General features: G+C 40.1%; 1 protein-coding gene across 2 annotated transcripts in view; it reads left to right on the top strand.

The window, feature by feature from the left end:
- The window catches only part of GTF2I (general transcription factor IIi), a 456,346-nt gene that overhangs the window by 14,731 nt on the left and 418,222 nt on the right, over positions 1-23,393 (top strand). For both annotated transcript variants that reach the window (XM_053707479.1, XM_053707477.1), the window contains exons 3-8: positions 524-662; positions 11,334-11,456; positions 12,983-13,166; positions 14,486-14,514; positions 15,921-15,963; positions 17,559-17,602. In XM_053707479.1, the coding sequence (XP_053563454.1) occupies positions 524-662; positions 11,334-11,456; positions 12,983-13,166; positions 14,486-14,514; positions 15,921-15,963; positions 17,559-17,602 (562 nt within the window). The remainder of the gene's footprint in view (positions 1-523; positions 663-11,333; positions 11,457-12,982; positions 13,167-14,485; positions 14,515-15,920; positions 15,964-17,558; positions 17,603-23,393) is intronic.

Below are 23,393 nucleotides of genomic sequence, written 5' to 3'. Positions count from 1 at the left end.
AAAAATGCCTTTAAATTTTAGCATACTTAATTTGTTAAATACTAGATGCTTAGATGTTGTTTAGTCTCTGAAATTACATATTGTATGTTGAGTTGCAGGCAAGAATGGGATCTGGATATTCTATACAAAACGAGGCAATGCCACTAGGACAATGGCAATTTTTATGGGGAAGTAAAAATGAACCTACAGATGCTCTTTATATACGTTTTACTAAGCTGTAGAACTATGAACTTTTTCACATCTACTGATGTTTTATTTGGAAGGAATGTTCCACTAATAAGCGTTCAAGCTTAGAATAACTTTATTTTATTTTTTTGTTTTCATCTAAGTTAAGATTTGTTAAGAATCTTTCATTAATGTATTAACCATGTGCAAAAATGACTTTATTTACTGAAAACTATTTATTAATATTAATGACAGCACCCCACCATTACAATGTTAATTGTGTGCATCTGTCAAATATATAGGAACTAATATGTATGAACAACACTTCTTAATACCATGTGTTTTTCATTTCATTTAGTGCACAGAATTTGCCAAGGTCAATGCAGAAATAGCATGCATTGCTGTCTACAATTCAGAAACTCTGATAGCTGGAAGTGAAAAAGGAAAAGGCTTTTTAGACACAAGAAAGGATTTCCAGAAAGACTTTATACACTTTTGTAAGTGACAAGACTTTATCAATTATATTTATCTTCAACTAGCAGGGGGTGTCAATCAACCCGATTGGACACGATCGAACGGATTGATGTCTGCAGCCTCAGTGGAGGCGGACCAATTAAAGAGCAGCGGTGTTAAGACCGCAGCTTTATAACTGCTTTTTCCGGCGAGCCTGAAGGCTTGCGCGGAAACGGGCATCAGGGGCCATCAGACTTGAATATGATCCATTTTCCTTTTCATCTTTGGGATTATTGTATTTTGGATTTATACAGTAGTTATATTTTGTATTCTAAAATGTCATCAAGCTTAGAGAATCTGAATGAAATGGAGAGAGGGGATAAAGAAGCATGGAGTTGGAATCTTCTTGAAATAAAGTTAAATCTGCTAGTTTAGAAGCCTGAAACATCTGATTCTCAGACTATTCCTGTGCAGAAGTGGTAATTGTAGCTTTACCTCTGGAAATTTTAGCTGATCTGCTTTTGAGGTTAGATCTTTTCTAACTTTTTGGTTTGTAAGAAGATATGGCATGAAAGTAAGACAAACCAAAAGTCAATTATGGTAATAGTTAAAGGGACAGTCAAGTATAAATTAAACTTTCATTATTCAGATAGGACTTTTAATTTTAATCGACTTTCCAATTTACTTTTATCATCAAATTTGCTTTTTTCTCTTGGTGTTCTTAGTTTAAACTAAACATAGGTAGGCTCATATGCTAATTTCTAAGTCTTTGAGGGCTGCCTCTTATCACATGCTTTTTAAATCTCTTTTCAACACAAAGAGACAGAAAGTACACGTGGGCTATATAGATAACACTGTGTTCAGGCACAGGGGGTTATTTAAGATTTAGCACAAAACAATGCTAAATTTAAGACAATAGATAATAAACAGTCACAGTCATGTGATCAGGGGGCTGGAAGAAGGTTCCTAGATACAAGGTAATCACAAAGGTAAAAAGTACATTAAAATAACTGTTGGTTATGCAAAACTGGGGAATGAGTAATAAAGGGATTATCTATCTTTTAAAACAATAACAATTCTATGGTAGACAGTCCCTTTAATATTCACTGGGGCAAGGTCTGGTGGATATGGGGGTGAATCAGCAATTTGAATCCATCAACAAATGACTTATGCACAGGAGTATTGTCAACAAAACTTTGTGGCTGAACTTGCCATATATCTTCTCTCTAATTGCTTTACTAAATCACCCATACCCTAATGTAAGTGTGTTCATTTGCTGTTGGAGTGTATACATTTGGATGGTGAGACATATAGGTAAGATACCATAATTTCACAACAACTAAAATATAATACAACATTAGATAAATAGATTAAAAGATATGTATGCAATTGAATAATCTGATAAATAAGACAACCAATCTTTAGCTTTAATGATGTGATTAGCAGTTAGCACAAAAGTACATAATTATATGTTGATGGCCAGGGACTCATAAACAAATCTAAAAACCCTGAGGGCTAGGCATTAAACAGACTCTTGCAAGAAATCCACCAGACTTCAAGATTTTATATCACAGAAATTAACACGCATACATATTAGTGACCGTATACATAGGGCTCATTGTACTAAGCATATGCTGCTTTTGAGTCCTTGCGAGTCTGTTTATTGCAATGTAAGACACAGCTGTCCCCAGATTGCTTCTTCTTACACTCTCTTCCTCCTCTGAGTTGGCAAAAGAAGGGGGTGGCATTACACACATGCTTGTGTGTATATAATGATACATATGCACAGTGGAAGTACAGTGTCTGCTGCCCATAAGCCTCAAAGCCAGGCAGACAGGTTCTCAAATTGTACATTGGGCTCATAGAATTATTGCCTATAAATATAAATACATAATTGTTAGAAAACAAAAATAACACTGCATAACTTGTCTCTACACATGCGTTCGGATTTGTTTTTTTTTTTTTTTTAATGGTTGACACTTTAGCAGACTTATTTGGTGTCTAGATACCCATTTAACTTGGTTGAGAACATTTTGGTTAATTCTATCACTATATTTGCCATTGGACAAAAATAAGAGAATTTTTGCACCAAAAATTGGAGCAACCATTCATATTTTATCTGCTTAGTTGCATTTGGTCACCCATTTATTTATGGAGCAGTGATTTCGCTCTTTTTGTGATTTCTTTCTTTCTCACTCAACATTTAAAATAACTATACCACTTACTGGACTGCAGCAAAAAGTCCATTAACATTATTAGTAAACATGTTATAATGAGTCGGAGTCAGATTGTGCACCTCAAACTCTTTCCTCTCTCTCCTTTGAATCTACTTGTCTTATAATGTCATGGCCAGAGAAACACTAAATTTAAAAGAAACATATACAGAAGATAAATGCAATGAGAAGCAGATCACATATTGGTGCCGAGATCTACCCTCATCAACTAGCATTTATGGTCTAATATAGTCATGCATCCCACAGACTATTATGTACCTCATTTTATTAATATTTTAATTCCAAAATATCCACCTTTATATTAGGGAGGTCACTTTTGAACCTCATAAAACTAAACAACTCAGGAGGAGAACAGATAACATTATAACTAGAGATGCACCGAAATTTTGTCCGCTGAAACGTTTCGGCCAAAAATTGCTTTTTTGGATTTTTCAGTTTTCTGTTTTTTTTTACCTGTTATTTTCGGTAAAATTATTGTGTAGCATATTTCAAATTTGATGCTTGCCTAGAGCTGCTTTTTGAGTTCATTACTTGACTTACTGTTTTGCATATATTAAAATAGTTTTCTAGGACTATACTTTATTTGGATACATGGTAAAACTGTTAAATCTGATTCTATTAAACAGAACTAAATACAGAATAATAAGTATATTGATATTTAAAGTGAAAGTAAATCCTAGCGTTTTACAAACGCTAGAATTTACTATTGAAACAAATAAAGGGGACTTTCATTCATGAAGTATAAGATACTTCATGTAGAAAGCTCCTTTATTTGATTTAATCGATCGCCGTTTTTACCTTGTACAGGAGCCCACGGCAAAACAAAATTTGGCTAAGAGGTGACATTTTCACCTCTTAAGCAATAGCCGTGCGGTATATCCGGCTGCCATGGGGAGATATAAAGATATTATATTAATATTAAGATATTAAAGCATAACGTGTAAGATAAAATGAGGTACAGATTGGAGCCCAGAGAGTTTAGATAATATACTTCAAGGTATTGACTGTAAGACAAATTTTAAAAGTTGTTGTATAAGGAATATTAACTCTCTAGCAGTCTCACTTAGAATGAGAGTGTCATAAAGTTTGAAAAAGCTTAGTGTCACTAACCTGGATCTAGACAGAAATATGAGGTTCAGAAGGTCACCAGTAGAATATAAATGTGTCCAGCAAACTGAGATATTTAAGTTGTAGATGTGAAAAGTTCGGCTAACCGCTGGTTAAAGCTATACTCCCAGAAATTCAATATTTAGATATGTTAATGTAGGATCTGTGGGGAATAACATGTCACGGCAGACCTATGTTATTATGTGCATCAGAACCATGTCATAAGGCCATGGGCCCTATAACTCGTACCCCATGACAGGACTAAATGATAAGATCTAGTATGTACCTCAATATGGTGATCAACCAGCATATCTAAATTGCACAAAAATTATTCGGCCCTTTTCCTAGCATTTGTAAAAATTTACAAGAATTTCCAAAATATATAGAAATCTATCTGCTACTTTTTAAGGGAACACCAAACATTGAAAGTTCCTAACTGCTATGCTTTAAATAACTAAACAGTGATAAGGACAGAACATTACGAACCTTATAAGGTTCGTAACATTTTGAAACTTACAAGCAATAGTTTACGACCTTATATACTCCACCGCATAAGCTATTAAGGTAAAGTAAGAGAAAATTGGATATCAAAACACAAAAGTGTAATACCCCCAGATTATTAGGAGAGGACAAGGGTAGCAGAATTAGTCTATTGTCCTAATGTCGTGGAGAATATTAGAGTGACAGACAAGGCTTCAGGAAGATGACTGTCCAGAGCACTTTATGTATAGTGTATTAAAGGAAATCGAATCTCTCAACCCACATCAACTCGCTGAGGAATAGATAACATGGTCCATATTTTCTGTCCTAGGGTAGAGTCACTGAATATATATACTTCCCACCTTGCAGATATTGTCTCCATTGTATAGGAAGCTTACCGTTCACCTGGTGTCCTGTCATCAATTAATAACAGACAAAGCTCCAATACTGGAAGGCAAGCGTAGTATAAGTCCCCTGGGTTTGGCCCTTGGATCTCAGAACAGAATAAATATATTTTATAACCAAAACCGGAATTAAATACAGGTGTCAGTGTTTTAGGGATTCCATCAACATGAGGAGGGATAAAGTTGCCTTAACTTGTCAGTTCACCAGCCTCATATTCACCAGGAACACCCCGTGGGGACACTACAGGAACTTCCGTAATGAATTTAGTTACCAATGGACCAGCGCTCAATGCTTTCTGGATACTCTTCCCTAAGTCCTGGAAGTGTTGATCTATTAATAGCTGTACTTTCTGCTCCCATGTGTCAAATGCCTCGATATTGGAACATAGCTCAGGTCTCCAACTGTATTTTCTCGCAATACTCAAATTCTACTGTTATGCTATGCAGATAGAAAAGTTATTGCAGCCTAACTATGGCTGCTGTACCGAATAACTGGGGGGAGGTGTTAGAGAAAGTGTTATGGGGCTGCCGACGATTCTCCATTAGTCCAGACTAGAGCTCGCCACAGGATAAGGTCACCAATGGTAGTTTCAAACAGTGTAGCTTGAGTTCTTATATCGCTAGATAACGATCTGCAGAATGTTGGACTCACCTTTGATAACTAGTGGATTAATCCAGTTGTTACACGGTGCTCCTAGTTTTGCAGCCATACATGGCTGCTGCCAGGATACGCCCCAGAAACACTGAATTTTAATGTATGTTCCCTATCATACTACACTTACAACTAACCATAGCAAAATATCTAGGGGAAGACACGGCTCAGGACCAGCACATAGTTGGAGCAGGCATTGGAGCAATAATATAATGCTCTATTACATTAGAGTAGTTTATTTTTTAACTAGTATTTTCCTTTAAGTTGATATTGGCAGAATATAAATTCCACACATGACAGTGTACATTTAATTTCCTTTTTAATATAATGAGAATCCACGGCTTCATTCCTTACTGTTGGGAAATACTAAACAAAGACACCCCAGCCAAAGGCTTAAATACCTCTCCCACTTCCCCTATCCCCCAGTCATTCTTTGCCTTTCGTCACAGGCCATCCTTTCGTCTAGCGGAGGACCATTCGGTATCTCTTCTCTCACTTCTGCGATCACATGGATGGAAGATAAACTTAGAGAAGACTTCTCTTATTCCAAGCACCAGGGTAGAATTCCTTGGTACTATAATAGACTCAATATCAATGAGGATATTTCTAACCGACCAGAGACGGGGCAAGCTAGCCTCCGGACCTCCTTAAGGCCATCTGTGGCTCAGTGTATGGAGGTAATTGGTCTCATGGTGTCCAGCATGGACATAATTCCTTTTACCAGGCTCCGTCTCAGACCGTTACAGCTGTGCATGCTGAGACCATGGAACGGCGATCATTCGGATCTGTCTTAACAGATTTCCCTGGACAGCCGGTCGAGAGAATCGCTCTCTTGGTGGCTCTGTCCAGATCATCTGTCCCGAGGGACATCCTTTCTACGACCATCCTGGGAGATTGTGACTACGGACGCGAGCCTCCCAGGATGGGGAGCTGTTTGGGGTGCTAGGAAGGCACAGGGCCTGTGGTCTCAGGATGAATACTCCCTCCCGATCAACCTTCTGGAGCTTCGAGCAATCTACAATGCTCTGAAGGATTGGCCTCTTCTGGGTTCATCCCGGTTTATCAGATTTCAATCAGACAATTTAACCTCAGTGGCTTACATCAACCATTAGGGAGGGAACGAGAAGCTCCCTAGCAATGAGGGAAGTATCTCGGATACCCAAGCTCTAGAGGACACTAAATGATAACGGGAGGGACAAAAAGAGAGGCAGACCCTAATCTGAAGGCACCACAGCCTGCAAAACCTTTCTCCCTGAAGGCACCACAGCCATAAGCAAAACTAAGAGCACTGTGTAACAACTGGATTAATCCATTAGTTATCAAAGGTAAGGAATGAAGCCGTGGACTCTTCTTATACAGAAGGAAATTAAATGATCTGGTAAGCAGGGAGAGTCCACAGCTGCATTCATTACTTGTGGGAATACAGAACATGGCCACCAGAAGGAGGCATAGACCCCCCATCCAAATGCTTAAATACCTCCCCCACTTCCCTCATCCCCCAGTTATTCTTTGCCTTTTGTCACAGGAGGTTGGCAGAGAAGTGTCGGAAGTTTTTCGGAGTAGTTCCTTAGTAAGGGTATCTGCCCTTCGGGATGGAACTGGAATTTTAAGTAGTCTTGTCAGCCTCTCAATGAGAGCATTGATGTGTCTGGAGATGCAGGGAGAGTCTTTCTGCTAAACCATCCAGACTCATATTAACAGCTCCTATAAGCAATCAGCGTTGATGAGTTTCGCTGCCTGCTTTCTTCACTCAAGTCCATGCCAGAGGCACTGCTACTATCTGTCAAACTCAAAGAACCGTGTTGCTGTTCCACTGAATGGATTCCAGTAAGATCATTTCATTTGTTACACACATGTTAACGATAGAAGACAGGGTCTCAGTGGGAATCCTTTATCTTTATGGAATCAAGGGTTAATATCTCCTGAGGGGGATTATTGAACAGTGGGGTCTAGTTAATCATGCTTGTTATGTGATTTTGACTGCGTATGTGTAGGAGACATTTTGGGCTCATAGGCTTATACGGAACATACAGGTTATAGAGCTGTGCAGTTTTATTAAGCTGGCACACTTTTCCTTAGCATGGGCGGTCCTGCATGAGGCACTATGCGACTGGGAGTAGTCATGTCTTGTTTTCCATTTCCGATTCCTGACCGAGGGGCTGCGGAGAAGAGCCAATTTCTCTACCTGTCTGGGTCATAGGAGGTGGTGAGTGTCCCAGCCATTGGAGGTTTAAGGTGCCAGTTGTTGTTTTTTTGGCTAAATTTTTTTATTAGAATTATGATGGATTCTGATATTCTAGAGATTTCCTCTGATACAGATTTTGATACCTGCATATATTGTGAGGAGGCCCGGGTAAACCAGCCTGCTGAATTATGTTCCGTATGCCGCAATAGGGTGTTCTATTCAAACAATGTTGAGATGTTATAGACCACTGAGCCGTCTACCTCTGAGGATTCCTCGTCCCGTGAGGTGCGTTCCCTAGAATCTTCTACTCATGCCGTTCCCCTAAGTACCATTACACCTTCGTCTGAGGGAGACTTTTTTTTTCCACCGGAGGTTACTGCAAGTTTTCGCATGGCCATCTCTATGGCTTTAGTGAGTTTGCCTCTTCCTGCTACGTGTAAGCGAAGGGTTAATCCATGTTCTCCTACCCATGGGCCGTCGTGTAAAAGAACGATTGTGCCCGATCAGTCATCTAGGGATGGGGTAGAACCTTCGGAGTCGTCTGATTTGACTCCGACTGAGGAGGATTTGGCATTTAGATTTAGAATGGCACGCCTGCGTTTACTTCTGAGAGAGGCTTTGGCGATGTTAGAGGTTCCCAGTCCTGATCCGTCAGGTGGATCTGAGTCCTCTGAATCAGATAACGATCTTGATTAGATGAGTGGAGAGGGTTGGATTCTCGTCTTTATCGTCTATATGTATATAGTTATAGAATCCCAGCCCCGAGCTCTATGGGGGGCTGTGTTGTATAACAGGCAGGACCTGTTTGTTTTAGTTTGCACACCCTTTTGATGTCCCTTTTTTGTGCGTTTACCTATTTTGATTTCTAATCCGTCTCGGATTGTTTTCTTTTTAGAGCTCGGAGTTCTTGTAGAAACTCTTTTTAGGAAGAAGTTTCGTCGCTTGGGTTGTTTTGGGTTATATCGACCTTGATGATCGTGATGGTTGGAGTCTTCCGATAGAAGCTTCTAGGTCTTTGTTCGGGGTGATGCTTCCCTTGATTATCTAGTGATAAAAATTTAAGCCTCTGAGCTTATTTTCTTTACTTTGTTTATTCTCAGTTTTCCTAGCACTGCTGGAACTTAATAATTTGCCATTTGTTTATGTTTTTATGACAAGACGTGTCTTACCCTTGATGATGGGCAGGACCTGCTCTGGGTAATAGTTAAGTCTGTTTTTCCCTTCTACTCTAGAGAAGTAGCTTTTTCTAGTTATTCTAGTGCAGATAGAGCAGATCCAGCTATACCGTAGGACGGCAGGACCTGTCTTAGGTTCTTCTGGGTGAACTCTGGATGCTGGATCATATGGGTCCTAGGGGCCGGAGTTGAGTTTTCATTCCGTCTTTCTGGACTCTGTGACCTTTGGAGTCAGTTATTACACTGTTGGTGACTGGTCCAATAAGGGAAGGGGTTTCCCGTCCTTTTTTTTGGGTCCAATGATTTTTAAGCTTATTAGATCTCTTGTTCAGAGAGAATATACGGTTCTCTCTACCTGGATTTAGGAAGAAGGATATTTTTCCTGTCTAGAGCAGCCCAGTGTAGCCTGGTGGTTATCTCTGTGGCTTTGCAACACAAAGGTTGATGGTTCGAATCCAGCTGCTGACGCTGGATTTCCATTTAAAACATCCTTGTTTAAACAGGTCCGGTTCTTAGGGACCGTTTTCTTCCGGAACCTCGCTTGGATCCTAAGTTTTTTTGGGGATCTGGGGTTTAATGTGACAGTAGCCTGTTTCTAGATGTTGCTGTGGCTCCCGAGTCTTGGTGGTTCTGGTTTTTCCAGCGTCTGCTAGTAGACTTTTGGGATTTGCATCCTGCCGGTTCCATCCTCAGAGGTGGACCTAGACCTGTGTTCTGGTGGTGTTCTGGTGTTGGCACCAGGTTAGATCCTTTGGATGCGGATTGGTCTGTTAGACAGGAAGGCTCTTTGCTTTAGAGCTTACAAAGTTAGAATTACTTCATCGGGTTCTGCCCTCCAATTAACCTCCAGGCCTTCGCTGGCGCTGTGGTGGGGGGTGATGAATTCAGCCTAGGCCGAGTCTTCGACATAGCATTGGGTCCTTGTCTCTGTCTTAGCAGTCTTTTTAAATTACCAGTTGGGGAATCGTTCTCCAGTGTTCGGTCCAGATCTTCCGGTGTTGGGGATTTTTATCATAGTTCCCCCGGGGCAGTTTTGTCTTGGTCTTGGAGTGTTTTCTGGGGTATGTGGATCAGAATTTTCCTTACAATTATCCTTGTTTTTTTTTCAGTAGAGCATTTGCTCTGAGGTCTGGTATTCTGGGTCCACTCCATGCCAGTCAGGACCTTTTGGTTAGTAGATTATCTCTGAGGTAGTAAGTTCCTCCTCCGTAGCGGGAGGGTCTAGAATTTGGTGGTTGGCGGAGGCCCACTACAGCTCTGGCAGCAATCCATTCTCTGAACGTGCTCTTCCGGAATGGATGTTCCTTACGATCATCCGTTTTGGTCTGACTATCCAGAGGTTTTCGAATGTGTAGCTGAGGAAAGCAGATCGAGTTTCTCAGCTGATGCCCGCAACACTAAGTGGCCTAAGGGATTAGTTTCCGTCCTAACAAGCTGCAGGCTTGGAGTTTGAATCCTGCTGTGGCAGTTTTCTTAATTCTGAGGAGGTCTATTTTAACCTTCTTCTTTTCGGACATGTCACTCTTCGAGGATGGCTCGAGCCTATCTGGAGTGGGCGTCAGTGAGACTGTTGCTCCATTTGTGCCCGCGAGTTCGTAATCACGATTTAGAGGCTCGCTGCCATGAGAGTTCCCTTGTTGCAGAGATCTACCGGGTCAGGGTCTCTTTGCGTCTTGGGATCTTTTCTTCCGGGGCGAATTGCGAGGGGTTGCTTGGCACTAACCGAGAGAAGGTTTTTTTCTCTCAATGTATTTAGAAGGAAAACTCTCAATGTATTTAGAAGGAAAACATAAATTATGACTTACCAGATAATTTCCTTTCCTTCGATACAGGGAGAGTCCACAGCTCCCGCCCATGCTCTCCGGTGGGCAGCCCTAAATTTAAGTTGTTTTCTTCTGGCATCTTTTCACCCTGATATTTCTCCTCCTGTTCCTTGTTCCCTCGGCAGAATAACTGGGGGATTAGGGAAGTGGGGGAGGTATTTAAGCCTTTGGCTGGGGTGTCTTTGCCTCCTCCTGGTGGCCAGGTTCTGTATTCCCACAAGTAATGAATGCAGATTTAGACTCTCCCTGTATCGAAGGAAAGGAAATTCTCTGGTAAGTCATAATTCATGTTTTTGTGTATAGGGGCAAGGAACTGTAAATCTGAAGAAATAGTGTTTGTGTGTGTGCGCATATATAATTTATAACAACTGTTATAGGGAGTATTAAAGGGATACACTTTTTAATTTTTTTATTTTATACTTGCTCTTGATAATTTTGAGTGTTTAACTGAAGAGCTTCCTATTAAAGTTTTAAAATATTATTTAAGTTGATTTTTCTTTCAAGTATGGAGAAAATTCTTTGCATATCAGTATTCGGTGTATGTTAGTGATTTTGTATGTCAGTATTTAATAATATTCTCTATGTTAGGTAGTGGGCTTCTATAAATTATAGACTTTTTCAGTTAACACAAAACAAATTCTTGTAATGTTTGCAGGTAAATCAGAGGATAAAGTAATTCCAGAAGTAGAGGCCGTTAAGACACCAAGCGTTACTGCAGAATGTGCTGATATTGAAACACTCCGAAAATCAGTGGAAGATTTATTCTGCATTTGCTATGGTAAATGATAAACTATGCTTCAATTGCTAGCAATTTGAAATTCCCTGTATTTTGTTATTTTTTTGCTTTCATTGAGAATGATTTTAAGGGTGATTATGTTTTTTCTCTTTAAAATAATTTGTAAGCAAACAAAAGGCTAAGGCTAGAATTAAATATGTATCACAATGTTTCTTTATTATTAATAAATAATATAATATAATAATATATTTTACCAATTTCATTGTCTGTCGGACCTGATTCGACAGTGCGGATCAGGTCCGACAGACATCACTGAATGCGGAGAGCAATACGCTCTCCGTATTCAGCATTGCACCAGCAGCTCTCAAGAGCTGCTGGTGCAACGCCGCCCTCTGCAGACTCGCGGCCAATCGGCCGCCAGTAGGGAGGTGTCAATCAACCGATCGTATTCGATCGGGTTGAATTGCGGCGATTCCTGTCCGCCTCATCAGAGCAGACGGACAGGGTTATGGAGCAGCGGTCTTTGTGACCGCTGCTTCATAACTGCTGTTTCTGGCGAGCCTGCATTCTCGCCAGAAACACGGACCATCAAGCTCCATTCGGATCTTGATAGATAGGCCCCAGTGCATGCTTTACATGATTTCAGCTGTTAAAGGGACAGTCTAAACCTTAGTCATCTTAAAGTCTTACCTTAAATTAACCTGCAAATAGCCTGCTGCACCCCTTTCTATATCATGCAGAAGGAATGGTAAACAAAGTTATTTTAAAATTAATATTGTTTCTGGCCACTTTGAAATATCTATCAAGCTCCGCTCACTGATGACATTACAATCTGGGCTTCAGCTAGACACTGTGCTGAATAGCATTGAATCCAACTAGTGAGCCTTTTATGATTGGACGCCATATGCAGCCCCGACCGTAATGTCATCAGAGGGCTTGGCATCCATTTCAAAGTGGCCAGAAACAATATTCATAACTTTTTTTGCTTTCCTGCTGCATGATATAGAAAAGGGTGCAGTAGGCTCTTTGCCGTTTAATATGAGGTAAGACTGTCCTTTTAAACTAACTATAGGTCAAAATTCAACTTTCATTATTCAGATAAAGCATGCAATTTAAAAAATAAAAAATCCAATTTACTTCTTTTATCAAATTGTGCAGTCTCTTTATATGTACACTTTCTGAGGTACCAGCTCCTACTGAGCATGTGCAAGATTTCATTGTATATACATTGTGTCCGTGACTCACTGATGGTTGTCACAGTTACAGAGGAACAGGGAAATTAAAGAAATTTTTACATTTATGAGGGAAAAAAAATCTACTTTTCATTTGAAAATGCTATGGCTTTGTCTTGTTATTATGCATTTGTTGATTATGCAATTCTAATGTATTTAATGGTCCTTTAACTAAAAAGGACACTGTTTCTGGATTGATTCCTAGCTTGTTTAGGCTTTACTACAGATGGCAGTCAATTGAAACATAACCCCATAGTATGCTGTAATTTATGCAAGTTGTGTGTGTAGATAAATTATATTTATAAATGTCATTATTGTTTTGCTCTCTCATGCCAGGTAAAGCTTTAGGAAAATCCACCCCAGTGCCTGTGCCATATGACAAGATGGCAAGAGACCCAACAGCTGTAACCGTTTGTGGGCTCCCAAATGAAGTAACCGTTATAGATCCATCAAAATATGACCTTCAAACAGTAACTCAGATCCTGGATAACAAATCGCAGTTATCTTTTGCAATTAAAAGGTGAAATGTTATTTATTTATATATATTTCATGCACAGAGCAAGTACATGACTTCCATAAATGCAGAGATAGGAAATGTTCGGTCCTATAAAGTTTTTAGAGATACTACAGCAAAGTGATATTCAGTCTTTCTGACAACTATGGCCTAGTTTCTATTGAGGTGGTAAAGTATAGAAAGTGGCGGTAAAAACATTTTATCCTCATTAAAGTCTATTAAACATTTTTTTATTTTTTTTTATTTTAAGACCAGCAGTGCATGATACATAGAGTTTATGACATTGCAAAAAAAAGAAAAGAAAAGAAGAAAAAATCATAGAGAGCTTAACAGGATATAATATTTGTATCATTTGAGAATACAATCTGTCTAAGCCAGAGAGAAAATTAAACGATTTGTATCTTTTGTAATTCAACTTAACACTGCTGAAGTCATTTTTTTTTAAAGTATATTTTCAACCCTAAAAATCAAGAAAAACACAAGGTTGTGCAATTTACCCCCCCCCTCAAAAAAAAAAAAGAAATTGAGGGGGGAAAGAAGGGTAAAACTGAGAAGCCGGAGGGGAGAATATAAGTCTTTTTTTCCCCCCCAACTTATCCAGACGTATTACCAGATACCCAGCAGAACTAACTCTGAGTTCTTAAATGGAAAAATCAAATAATCTATTTCTGTAGTTGGGAATGTTTTAATGAATACTGACCATTATTGAAAAAATGTCTGATATCTGATTGATTGTCTATATTAGTATCTCTTTGCTCCAGTATACATTGCTTCTTTAGACAGTTTCTGACCTCCGCAATACTTGGAATCGTTCTCATTTTCCATTTTTTAAAAATGAAATATCTAGCTGCTAGAACAGACAAAATTATTAATTTTTCACAGGGCTATTAAACATTTTTATGTTACCACCAGCTTCCAGACTTTACCACCTCTATGGAAACTAGGCCTATGTCTGCTTAGTTTTATAGTGCCCACAGTTGTCTTTGCAGACCATTGTATTTTGTTATTTAGTTCCATAATAATACGTTTGTACAGAATCTCGCTAATAAAATCCTGTTGTTTTTGCTGTGTGGTTTTATTAGTTGTACTTTTAATAATGTAAGAGAGACCTATCAAACTTTTAAGGTGCACGCCATTAACATAAAGCTACACCTTTATCAATACCCATAATAAAATATAACTTGAAATATTGTTGATACTGATAACACAATTACCTGTACTGTGCATGTAACAGTTCTGTAAAATTCCTATATTTAATATTTTATTATAAGTTGGCTTGATTGTATTAGTGTAACTTACGTGTTTTCTCTCCTTTTTGTGTTCAGGCCATTTCTTGACAAGAAAAAATCTAAAGGTATGTGGTTATCTGGAAAATACCTGTCCCCTTATTGGTATTATTATTTATACACAAAGGCTTGGAAAAGCATTTTTTAGACTGTTAAAATAAATGGAAAGTTACTAGGTAAAGTTTGCACTTTTCTTTTTGTGTATTCAGCCTCCTAATTTGCACCTGTATTAGCTTTGACTTCTTTCTATAAATTCTTATCCTGTCACCTGTATCCACCATATTTTTTTTACTAACTACACATGTGAGGGATGCATTGGAATTTATAACCTATCCACATGCAGGCCATGTAAAGCAATGCCTTAAGGTATCATTTCCCTTGCATCTCTGATTTTGTAGCTGCATAATATATTTTACGTTGTCTCATATGTCTAGCATGTACGCATCATTCTTAGTCCCTTTGGGCCTCTTTCCTTGCTCTCCATATGATTTCCATTCCCAATGTCTCTATGATATCACTTTTTAAATCTCAGTTGCAGTTCACTCTGTACTGGAAGCAAAGTATATTGCTATGTATTTATTTCTGTTTGCTGTACAGTTTTTTTTTATATTTCTTCATTAAAGGAAAATATCTAAGTAAACTAAAGCAAATGTATTTATGGGGGGTAGCATAAACAAAATCTTGCTAGAAATCAAGTCATCAGCACACGCACAGTTGTCTAAGCAAAGGGCTGCCCTGGTAGCTCATTTATATGGCTCAATAAGGTTTGAGTGATAAAGCCTCTGATTAGTTGATTAAAGGAGGGTCAAGTAAACACCTTGTAGTTGCAAGAAATTTCTGTTGTCGATTCAGAATAACATTATTATTTTAAAACAAATTATCCTTTTTAATGCAATTGTTTTTCAATAGCCAGGCTTCGCCCACATTGTGCCTTATTTAGAGGAGCTTTAGTCTGAAGACAACAAGGCTAGCCAAGCTCATAATGTTAGTGTAAAATGCATTGTTTTGCAGTCGTCATCAGTTAAAACCCATTAGAGAAAAATATGTAGCAGGGTTAGCCTTGCCGTTCATGTTTTATAAATGAGAACATCTACAGCAATTTCAGAGCTCAATTGCTTGAAAAGGGGGGCAAAATAAATAATGACAATACATTGCAAAGTTGTTTTATTATGTATAGCTACACATTTTATCTTGAAATCCTTCATCCTGCTTCATGCATACATTTTGGAAAGGACAGTAATGTTTTAATTGTGCAAAAATATGTAATAACAATGACATGATTATAATGGAAACATTCAATATAATACTCCCATTTTTCTTTAAATCAGACATTTAAAATATGGCAAATAAAATGTCAGCCAAATAATATGGAGTCTTTATTGCCAAATTATGTTTCTTAAATGTTTGTTTTATTTTAAATATGATGGCTATTAGCTGTTGTTGTGTACCCTACTAATATTCTACTCTTTTGTAGAAAGTGAAAGCCTAGATAATGCCGAAGCATCAAGCTCTGAAAGGTAAACTATTATACGCTTTCATGTGTTTGTCTTTTCTTACTTAAAGTCTTTTATTTTATTTATTGTACCCCAATATCCAAAAGCAGATTCAAGTAATGAAAATAATATAATGTAAATGATATATCTGTTTGTGTGTCTATATATACACTCTTTGGAGCTTTAGGGATTTAAATAAAAAAATAAAATACAGAATTATTCCAAAGCTTTATAAATCGGTAGTGTAGTATAACATAACAAATTTCTGTTATTCAGTTCTTAAGTTAATCAATTGGAATATGCAATTTTAAAATGACAGTAAAGTCAAAAATTAACTTTTATGGTTTTGATAGATCATGTGTTTAAAAAACAACAACTTTCCAATGTACTTCTATTATCAAATTTCTTGAAGAATAAACCTAGGTAGGCTTTGGAGCGTGCGCTCTATGGTAGAAATGTTTATCTACATTGTTGCAAACAGTGCTGCCTTATAATGCTCACTGTACATCTGTGCTCCTGAGCCGTTTTAGGTTTACTCTACAGCAAAGAGATTAAAGCTATTTTAAAGGGATACTAAACCCAATTTTTTCATAGAGCATGCAGTTTTAAGCAACTTTCTAATTTACTCCTATTATCAATTTTTCTTTGTTCTCTTGCTATCTTTATTTAAAAAGCAGGAATGTAAAGCTTAGGAGACGGACAATTTTTGGTTGAGAAGCTGGGTTATGCTTGCCTATTAGTGGCAAAATGTAGCCACCAATAAGCAAGCACTAGCCAGGATGCTGTACCTAAAATGGGCCAGCTGCTAAATAGCTTTAATTAGAAAGTTGCTTAAAATTGCATTCTCTATCTGAATCATGAAATAATTTTCTTTTGGTTTAGTAACCCTTTAATAAAATTAATAAATTGTATAGTTTTTTTTTTTGTGTTTTTTAAATCACATGTTCTATTTAATCCGCAAAATTTTAAAGAACCATTGAACACCCATTTCTTTTGTGTAATTTTTTTTTTATTTTTGCTTGTCTCACTCTCCCTAGAGAGGCCAAAAAGCAATATCTGTAACCTAAGTTTTTAAAATTCTATACATTTCCTTAATCAGCTGTTTTAAATAGCAACATTTTTTTCCCAGAAGCAAATTTTGACTTCACTTTCTCTTTAAAGGGACAGGAAAACCAAATATTTTCTTTCATGAATCGGATAGAACATAGAATTTAAAAAAACTTTCCAATTGACTTCTATAATCAAATTTGCTTAATTCTGTTGTTAGCCATTGCTGATGAAACATTATTCCACTACTGGGAGATAGCTGAACAAATCTAGTTAGCCTGTCACAAGAGACAAATGTGTGCAGGCACCAATCAGCAGCTATCTCCCACTGGTGTAGGATATGTGCGTATTCTTTTTTTTTTTTTAACAAGGGATACCAAGAGAACAAAGCACATTTGATCATAGAAGTGAATTTAAAAGTGTCTTAAAAATTCCATGCTGTATCTGAATCATGCAGGTTTAATTTTGAGGTTCCTATCCCTTTAATTATATAATAAACTACTTCCACAGTTCACCTCAAATGTTCCAGTTTATCTCATTAAAAAACAAAACAAATATCTTCTGTTTTATAGCTACATTCCTATCCAAGTGAAAGCAGAACCAAGCGATGATTCTGGTATGTTGCTCATTTTCTTATGTGAAAATATAATTTTTTCTATGTATTTTAGCAGTTGATACTTGACTCTTCTGACAGCAAGTGAAGTATTAAATATGTGATTTCATATACTTTCTGACTACCAATTTAGTAAATAAGTGTTAAAAGAAAATGTATTCATTTTCAACACCACCTTTACATTCTCAGCACTTGCAGGCCAGTGTTTGGAGCAAATTTGCAGCATATATGGACAAAGCAGCCCCCACTATACTAATTGATGCTATCATGAAAAAAAACTAAAAGCTAAACTAAATTGCTATTACAGTCATAGGGGCCAATTTATCACGGCCCGAATGGGGCCGTATACCCCTGTTACTGCGTGAGCCTTCAGGCTCGCCGGAAACAGGAGTTAAGAAGCAGCGGTCTTAAGACCGCTGCTCCTTAACTCGTCCGCCGCCTCTGAGGCAGAGGACAGAAATCTGCCCGATTGCATACGTTTGAGTTCATTGACACCCTATGCTAGCGGCCGATTGGCCTTGAATCTGCAGGGGGCGGCATTGCACAAGCAGTTCACCAGAAATGCTTGTGCAATGATAAATGCAGACATCGTATCATGTCCGTCAGACACTTGATAAATTTGCCCCTTAATGTGTAATATGCACTACAACCTGTCAGGGTGCCAGGAATCAGACTGAGACGAGAAGTGCAAAAATAATCACACTTGTATTAATAACAAAAAATAATAAAAAGTCCACAAGTCAAACATCAAGCCAGGAGTCTAAGCCAGAGCTGGTAGTCAGACGAGCCAAGTCAGAAGCCAAAGCGAATAGTCAGACGAGCCGAGTCAGGAGCCAAAGTGAGTAGTCAGACGAGCCGGAATCAGGAACAAGGAGAACAGCAGAGTCAGGAACAAGCCAGAGATCAGGGACCAGGAGGGACGTCTGATAGCCAGGTAATACACAGGAACTGGAACACAGGAACTCACAAACAGGTCTGAGACAAAGCATACTGAACAGAGGCCCTTTAAATAATAAGTAATGACATCACAATACTGAGACTGCAACCTGTCTCACACGGATGATGTACACCAGTCCGGCCATAAGAGGGCGTGCAGGAAATGAGCAGCATCAGACACTCTGCACCAGATTCAGTAAGAGGTGAGTAAAATGGCTGCCAGCAGCACATGGCAAACACAACAGGGAAAAACTACTCTCCCCTCAACGACCCCTCCCCTGCGGGAGGACAAAAGGCTTATTGGGGAAACGGGTATGGAAGGCACGGAGGAGGGCGGGAGCATGAACATCAGAGGAGGGAACCCATGAATGCTCCGGACCGTAGCCCCTCTAGTGAACCAAATACTGTACGCGGCCCCTGGTCATACGAGAGTCAATAATGCTGCTGACTTCATATTCTTCATGGTTATCAACAGAGATTGGACGAGGACGAGAGAACACAGTGGTAAACCGAATACAAACCAATGGTTTAAAAAAAATGAAAAACATTGGAGATGCGCATTGCAGGAGGAAGGTCAAGAGCATAGGCCACAGGATTGACCCGTCTGAGTATTCGAAAAGGACCAACATAACGGAGAGCTAGTTTATTGGAAGGCACCTGAAGTTTCAAGTTGCGGGAGGACAGCCAAACCCTCTCACCAACCTGGTAGGAAGGCGCAGGCAGATGCCTACGATCAGCCTGGAACTTTTGGCGCTGCATAGAACGATGAAGGCAATTCTGAATCTGCACCCATGTGGAACGGAGTTGCTGGAGATGCTCCTCCAAAGCCGGAATACCCTGAGACATGAATGAATCGGGCAACAAGGATGGTTGGAACCCATAATTTGACATGAACAGGGATAACTGACTGTGAGGAAGCATTTATAGCACTATTACGAGCGAACTCTGCCCAAGGTAAAAGTTCAGACCAATTATTGTGGTGAACTGAGACATAGCAACGGAGGAACTGTTCCAGAGCTTGGTTAGACCGTTCCGCAGCCCCATTGGATTGAGGGTGATATGCCTAGGAGAATGAAAGCTGGATCCCCATTTGAGCACAAAAGGAACGCCAAAATCTGGAGACAAACTGGTTACCCTGGTCCGACACTATCTCCTTGGGTAACCCATGTAAATGGAAGACCTGATCGGTATGCAGCTTCTTCAAGGGAATGCAATGTGACATTTTAGAAAAACGGTCAACCACCATTAGGATAACAGTATTGCCATTGGAAACAGGGAGCTTGACAATGAAGTCCATGGAAAGATGTGTCCAAGGACGCTCACCATTAGCAATAGGTTGAAGAAGACCCACAGGAAGACGTTGAGGAGTCTAATTTTGTGCACAGATTGAACAGGAGGCAACATACGCAGCAAGATCAGAACGAATACCTGGCCACCAGAATTGTCGAGTGACAGACCAAATCATTTGGTTCTTGCCCAGGTGACCTGCGGCTTTAGGATAGTGGTAAGTGTGCAATAGTTTAGTTCAAAGATTCTCAGGAACAAAGCACTTACCACTAGGTTTCTCAGGAGGTGCATTTGTTTGTGCAGCTAGGATCTCCTCCCCCAAGGGAGAAATCAAATTAGTATGTATAGTAGCCAAAATATAGTCAGGAGGTATAACTGGAATAGTTACAGACTCCTCCTTGGACAGAGGCGATAATTGTCGAGAGAGGGCCTCAGCCCTAACATTTCCTTCTACCAGGCAGGTAGGAGACCACATAATTAAACCGAGGCAGGTAGGAGACCACATAATTAAACCGAGACAAAAATAGCACCCCTCTGGCCTGTCGGGGTGACAACCATTTTGCTTTGGATAGATAAGTCAAATTCTTGTGGTTAGTAAGAATGAGCACTGGTACGCTAGTACCCTCGAGAAGGTGCCTCCATTCTTTGAGTGCCAAAATTATGGCCAGTAATTCCCTGTTGCCAGTTTCATAATGGCACTCCGTCGGAGACAATTTCTTAGAGAAGAAACTGCACAGATGCAAGGAACAGTCAGGTGTAGGACGTTGACAAGAAGGCACCTACTCCAGTCTCAGACGCATCAACCTCAAGAATGAAAGGCAGGACAGGTTTAGGATGAGCCAGAACTGGAGCGGCAGCAAAGGCAGTCTTAAGACTCACAAAAGCCTTATTGGCAGTAGGTGACCAATGGAGTGGATCATTCTCCTTACGGGTCATGTTAGTGATAGGTTTGACCAAGGATGAAAAGTTTTTAATAAACTTCCTATAGTAATTGGCAAAGCCAAAAAAACGTTGAATAGAGCGAACACCAACTGAGCGAGGCCACTGCAGGACTGCAGACAACTTGTCAGGATCCATGGAGAACCCTGCAACGGAGATTACATAACCTAGAAAGGTTACCTGAGTCTAATGGAACTCACATTTCTCGAGTTTACAAAACAGGCTGTTCTCACGTAATCTCTGAAGTACCCGTGTAACATCAGAATGAAGAGCCTCAAGAGTGGGTGAGTTTATGAGGATATCATCTAAGTACACCACAACACACTGTTGCAACATATCTCGTAGGACATCATTAATAAATTACTGGAAAACAGCTGGAGCATTACATAGGCCAAAGGGCATTACAAGATACTCATAATGCCCGCTCCTGGTGTTAAATGCTGTTTTTCATTCGAGGCCCTCCTTAATCCTTACAAGATTGTATGCTCCTCTCAAATCAAGTTTAGAAAAGACGGTAGCTCCCTTGAGGCGGTCAACGAGTTCTGTAATGAGCGGAATAGAGTAAGCATTCTTAATGGTAAGATGATTAAGACCCCCTTTAATCGATGCATGGTCTTAACTCGCCACCTTTTTCTTCATGAAGAAAAAGCCAGCCCCTGCAGAAGAGCAGGATTTGCGGATGATTCCCCGCGACAGAGCATCGGCAACATACTCCTCCATAGCACAATTCTCTGCAACAGACAGAGGGTAAACCCGGCCCCGAAGAGAAATGGCTCCGGGTTGCAGGTCTATGGCACAATCGTAAGACCGGTGAGGAGGCAACGTACCGGCAAGCACCTTGTCAAAAACGTCTAGGAACTCTCGGGTACTCCTCTGGCAATTGAGATACCGAAGAAGTGCACAAGACATTGGTTTCCGATTGTAAGTTCCCACGGGAATAGGGCCCTCAATTCCCCCTGTATTTGTCTGTAAAATTTTGTCTTTTATCGTATTGTTTCTCCATTGTACTGTTATCTTTGTACCCATGGACAGCGCTGCAGAATCTGTCGGCGCTTTACAAATAAAGAATAATAATAATAAAGTGGAAATACATTGCGGAGACCATGACAAAATTTCGGACCTGCGCCAATCGAGACTGGGATTGTGCTTAGGGAGCCAGGGATAACCCAGAACAACCGGAAAATGCGGAGAGTTTATCAGCAGGAACTGGATAGTTTCAAAATGGAGAGCCCCAACAGCCATGGATAACGGAGCGGTTTCGTGAGTAACGTGTGCGGGCTGAAGGGGCCTGCCATCAATGGCCTCAATAGCAAGCGGAACGGACCGAGGCAATACAGGAATGGAGTGCTTTGATACAAAAGCACTGTTAGTGAAATAGCCCGCAGCACCGGAGTCAACAAGAGCCTGGGTGACTATGGAGGAGTCCACCCAGGAAAGGACAACCGTGACCAAAGGTTTCTCCTTTAGCGGTTCCGGGGACGAGGATAAACCACCCAGGGTCTGCCCCCGACAGGACCTTAGGTGCAAGCGAATACCAACTGCATCGGCTCAGCAGTACCTGGTGACTCGGGACCAGGAGGCATGGGAGGAGAGGGAGGCATGGGTGGGAACGAACACGTAGGAGACAATGTAACAGGAGGCTTCCCCAAGCGCTCCTTAAAAGAGGGCCTCTCACTTAGTCTGATGTCAATCAGGATAAAGAAAGACACCAATGCCTCGAGATTCTCAGGTAAATCTCTGGCAGCAACTTTGCCTTTAATCACATCAGAGAGCCCATGAAAGAAGGCAGTAACAAGGCTTCATTGTTCCAACCTACCTCTGCGGCAAGCGTATGGAACTCAATGGCATACTGAGCAACAAATCTCGTACCTTGCTGAATGGACATGAGTCATTTAGCAGCAGAGGAGGAGCGAGCCGGAACATCAAATACCCTTCGAAAGGAGGCCACAAATTCAGGGTAATTTGAATTCACAAGTTTATTAGTCTCCCACAAGGCAAGAGCTGTGTCAGAGAGTAACGAGATGAGAAATCTCACCTAAGCTCTGTCAGAGGGAAACGCCTGAGGTAACATCTCAAAGTAAATGCCCATCTGGTTCAAAAACCCTCTGCACTGAATAGGATCGCCTCCATATCGGTGAGGTAGAGGTGCAGAACCGGACATGCTCCTGGTAGGACTAGGTGCAGCAGCGGAAACAGGAGCAGCCATAACTTGTGGGACACTTTGGTCCAAATGTGCAGTGCGAGTCAGCAGGGTTTGCAGGGCTAGTGCAAATTGATCCAAGCAGTGATCCTGTTCATCCATCCTGGAAATGATGGTAGTTAAAGGTGGATTATTAGCACCATCAAGATTCATGGCCCTTGCGTAATGTCAGGGTGCCAGGAATCCGACTGAGACGAGAAGTGCAAAAATAATCACACCTTTATTAATAACAAAAAATAAAAAGTCCACAAGTCAAACATCAAGCCAGGAGTCTAAGCCAGAGCTGGTAGTCAGACGAGCCGAGTCAGGAGCCAAAGCGAGTAGCCAGACGAGCCGGAATCAGGAACAAGGAGAACAGCAGTCAGGAATAAGCCAGAGATCAGGAACCAGGAGGGACGTCAGACAGCCAGGTAATACACAGGAACTGAAACA

Source organism: Bombina bombina, chromosome 3 (assembly GCF_027579735.1).
Source record: "Bombina bombina isolate aBomBom1 chromosome 3, aBomBom1.pri, whole genome shotgun sequence".
In the NCBI taxonomy this organism is placed as follows: domain Eukaryota; kingdom Metazoa; phylum Chordata; class Amphibia; order Anura; family Bombinatoridae; genus Bombina; species Bombina bombina.
This window is presented reverse-complemented; position numbering and strand designations above follow the sequence as displayed.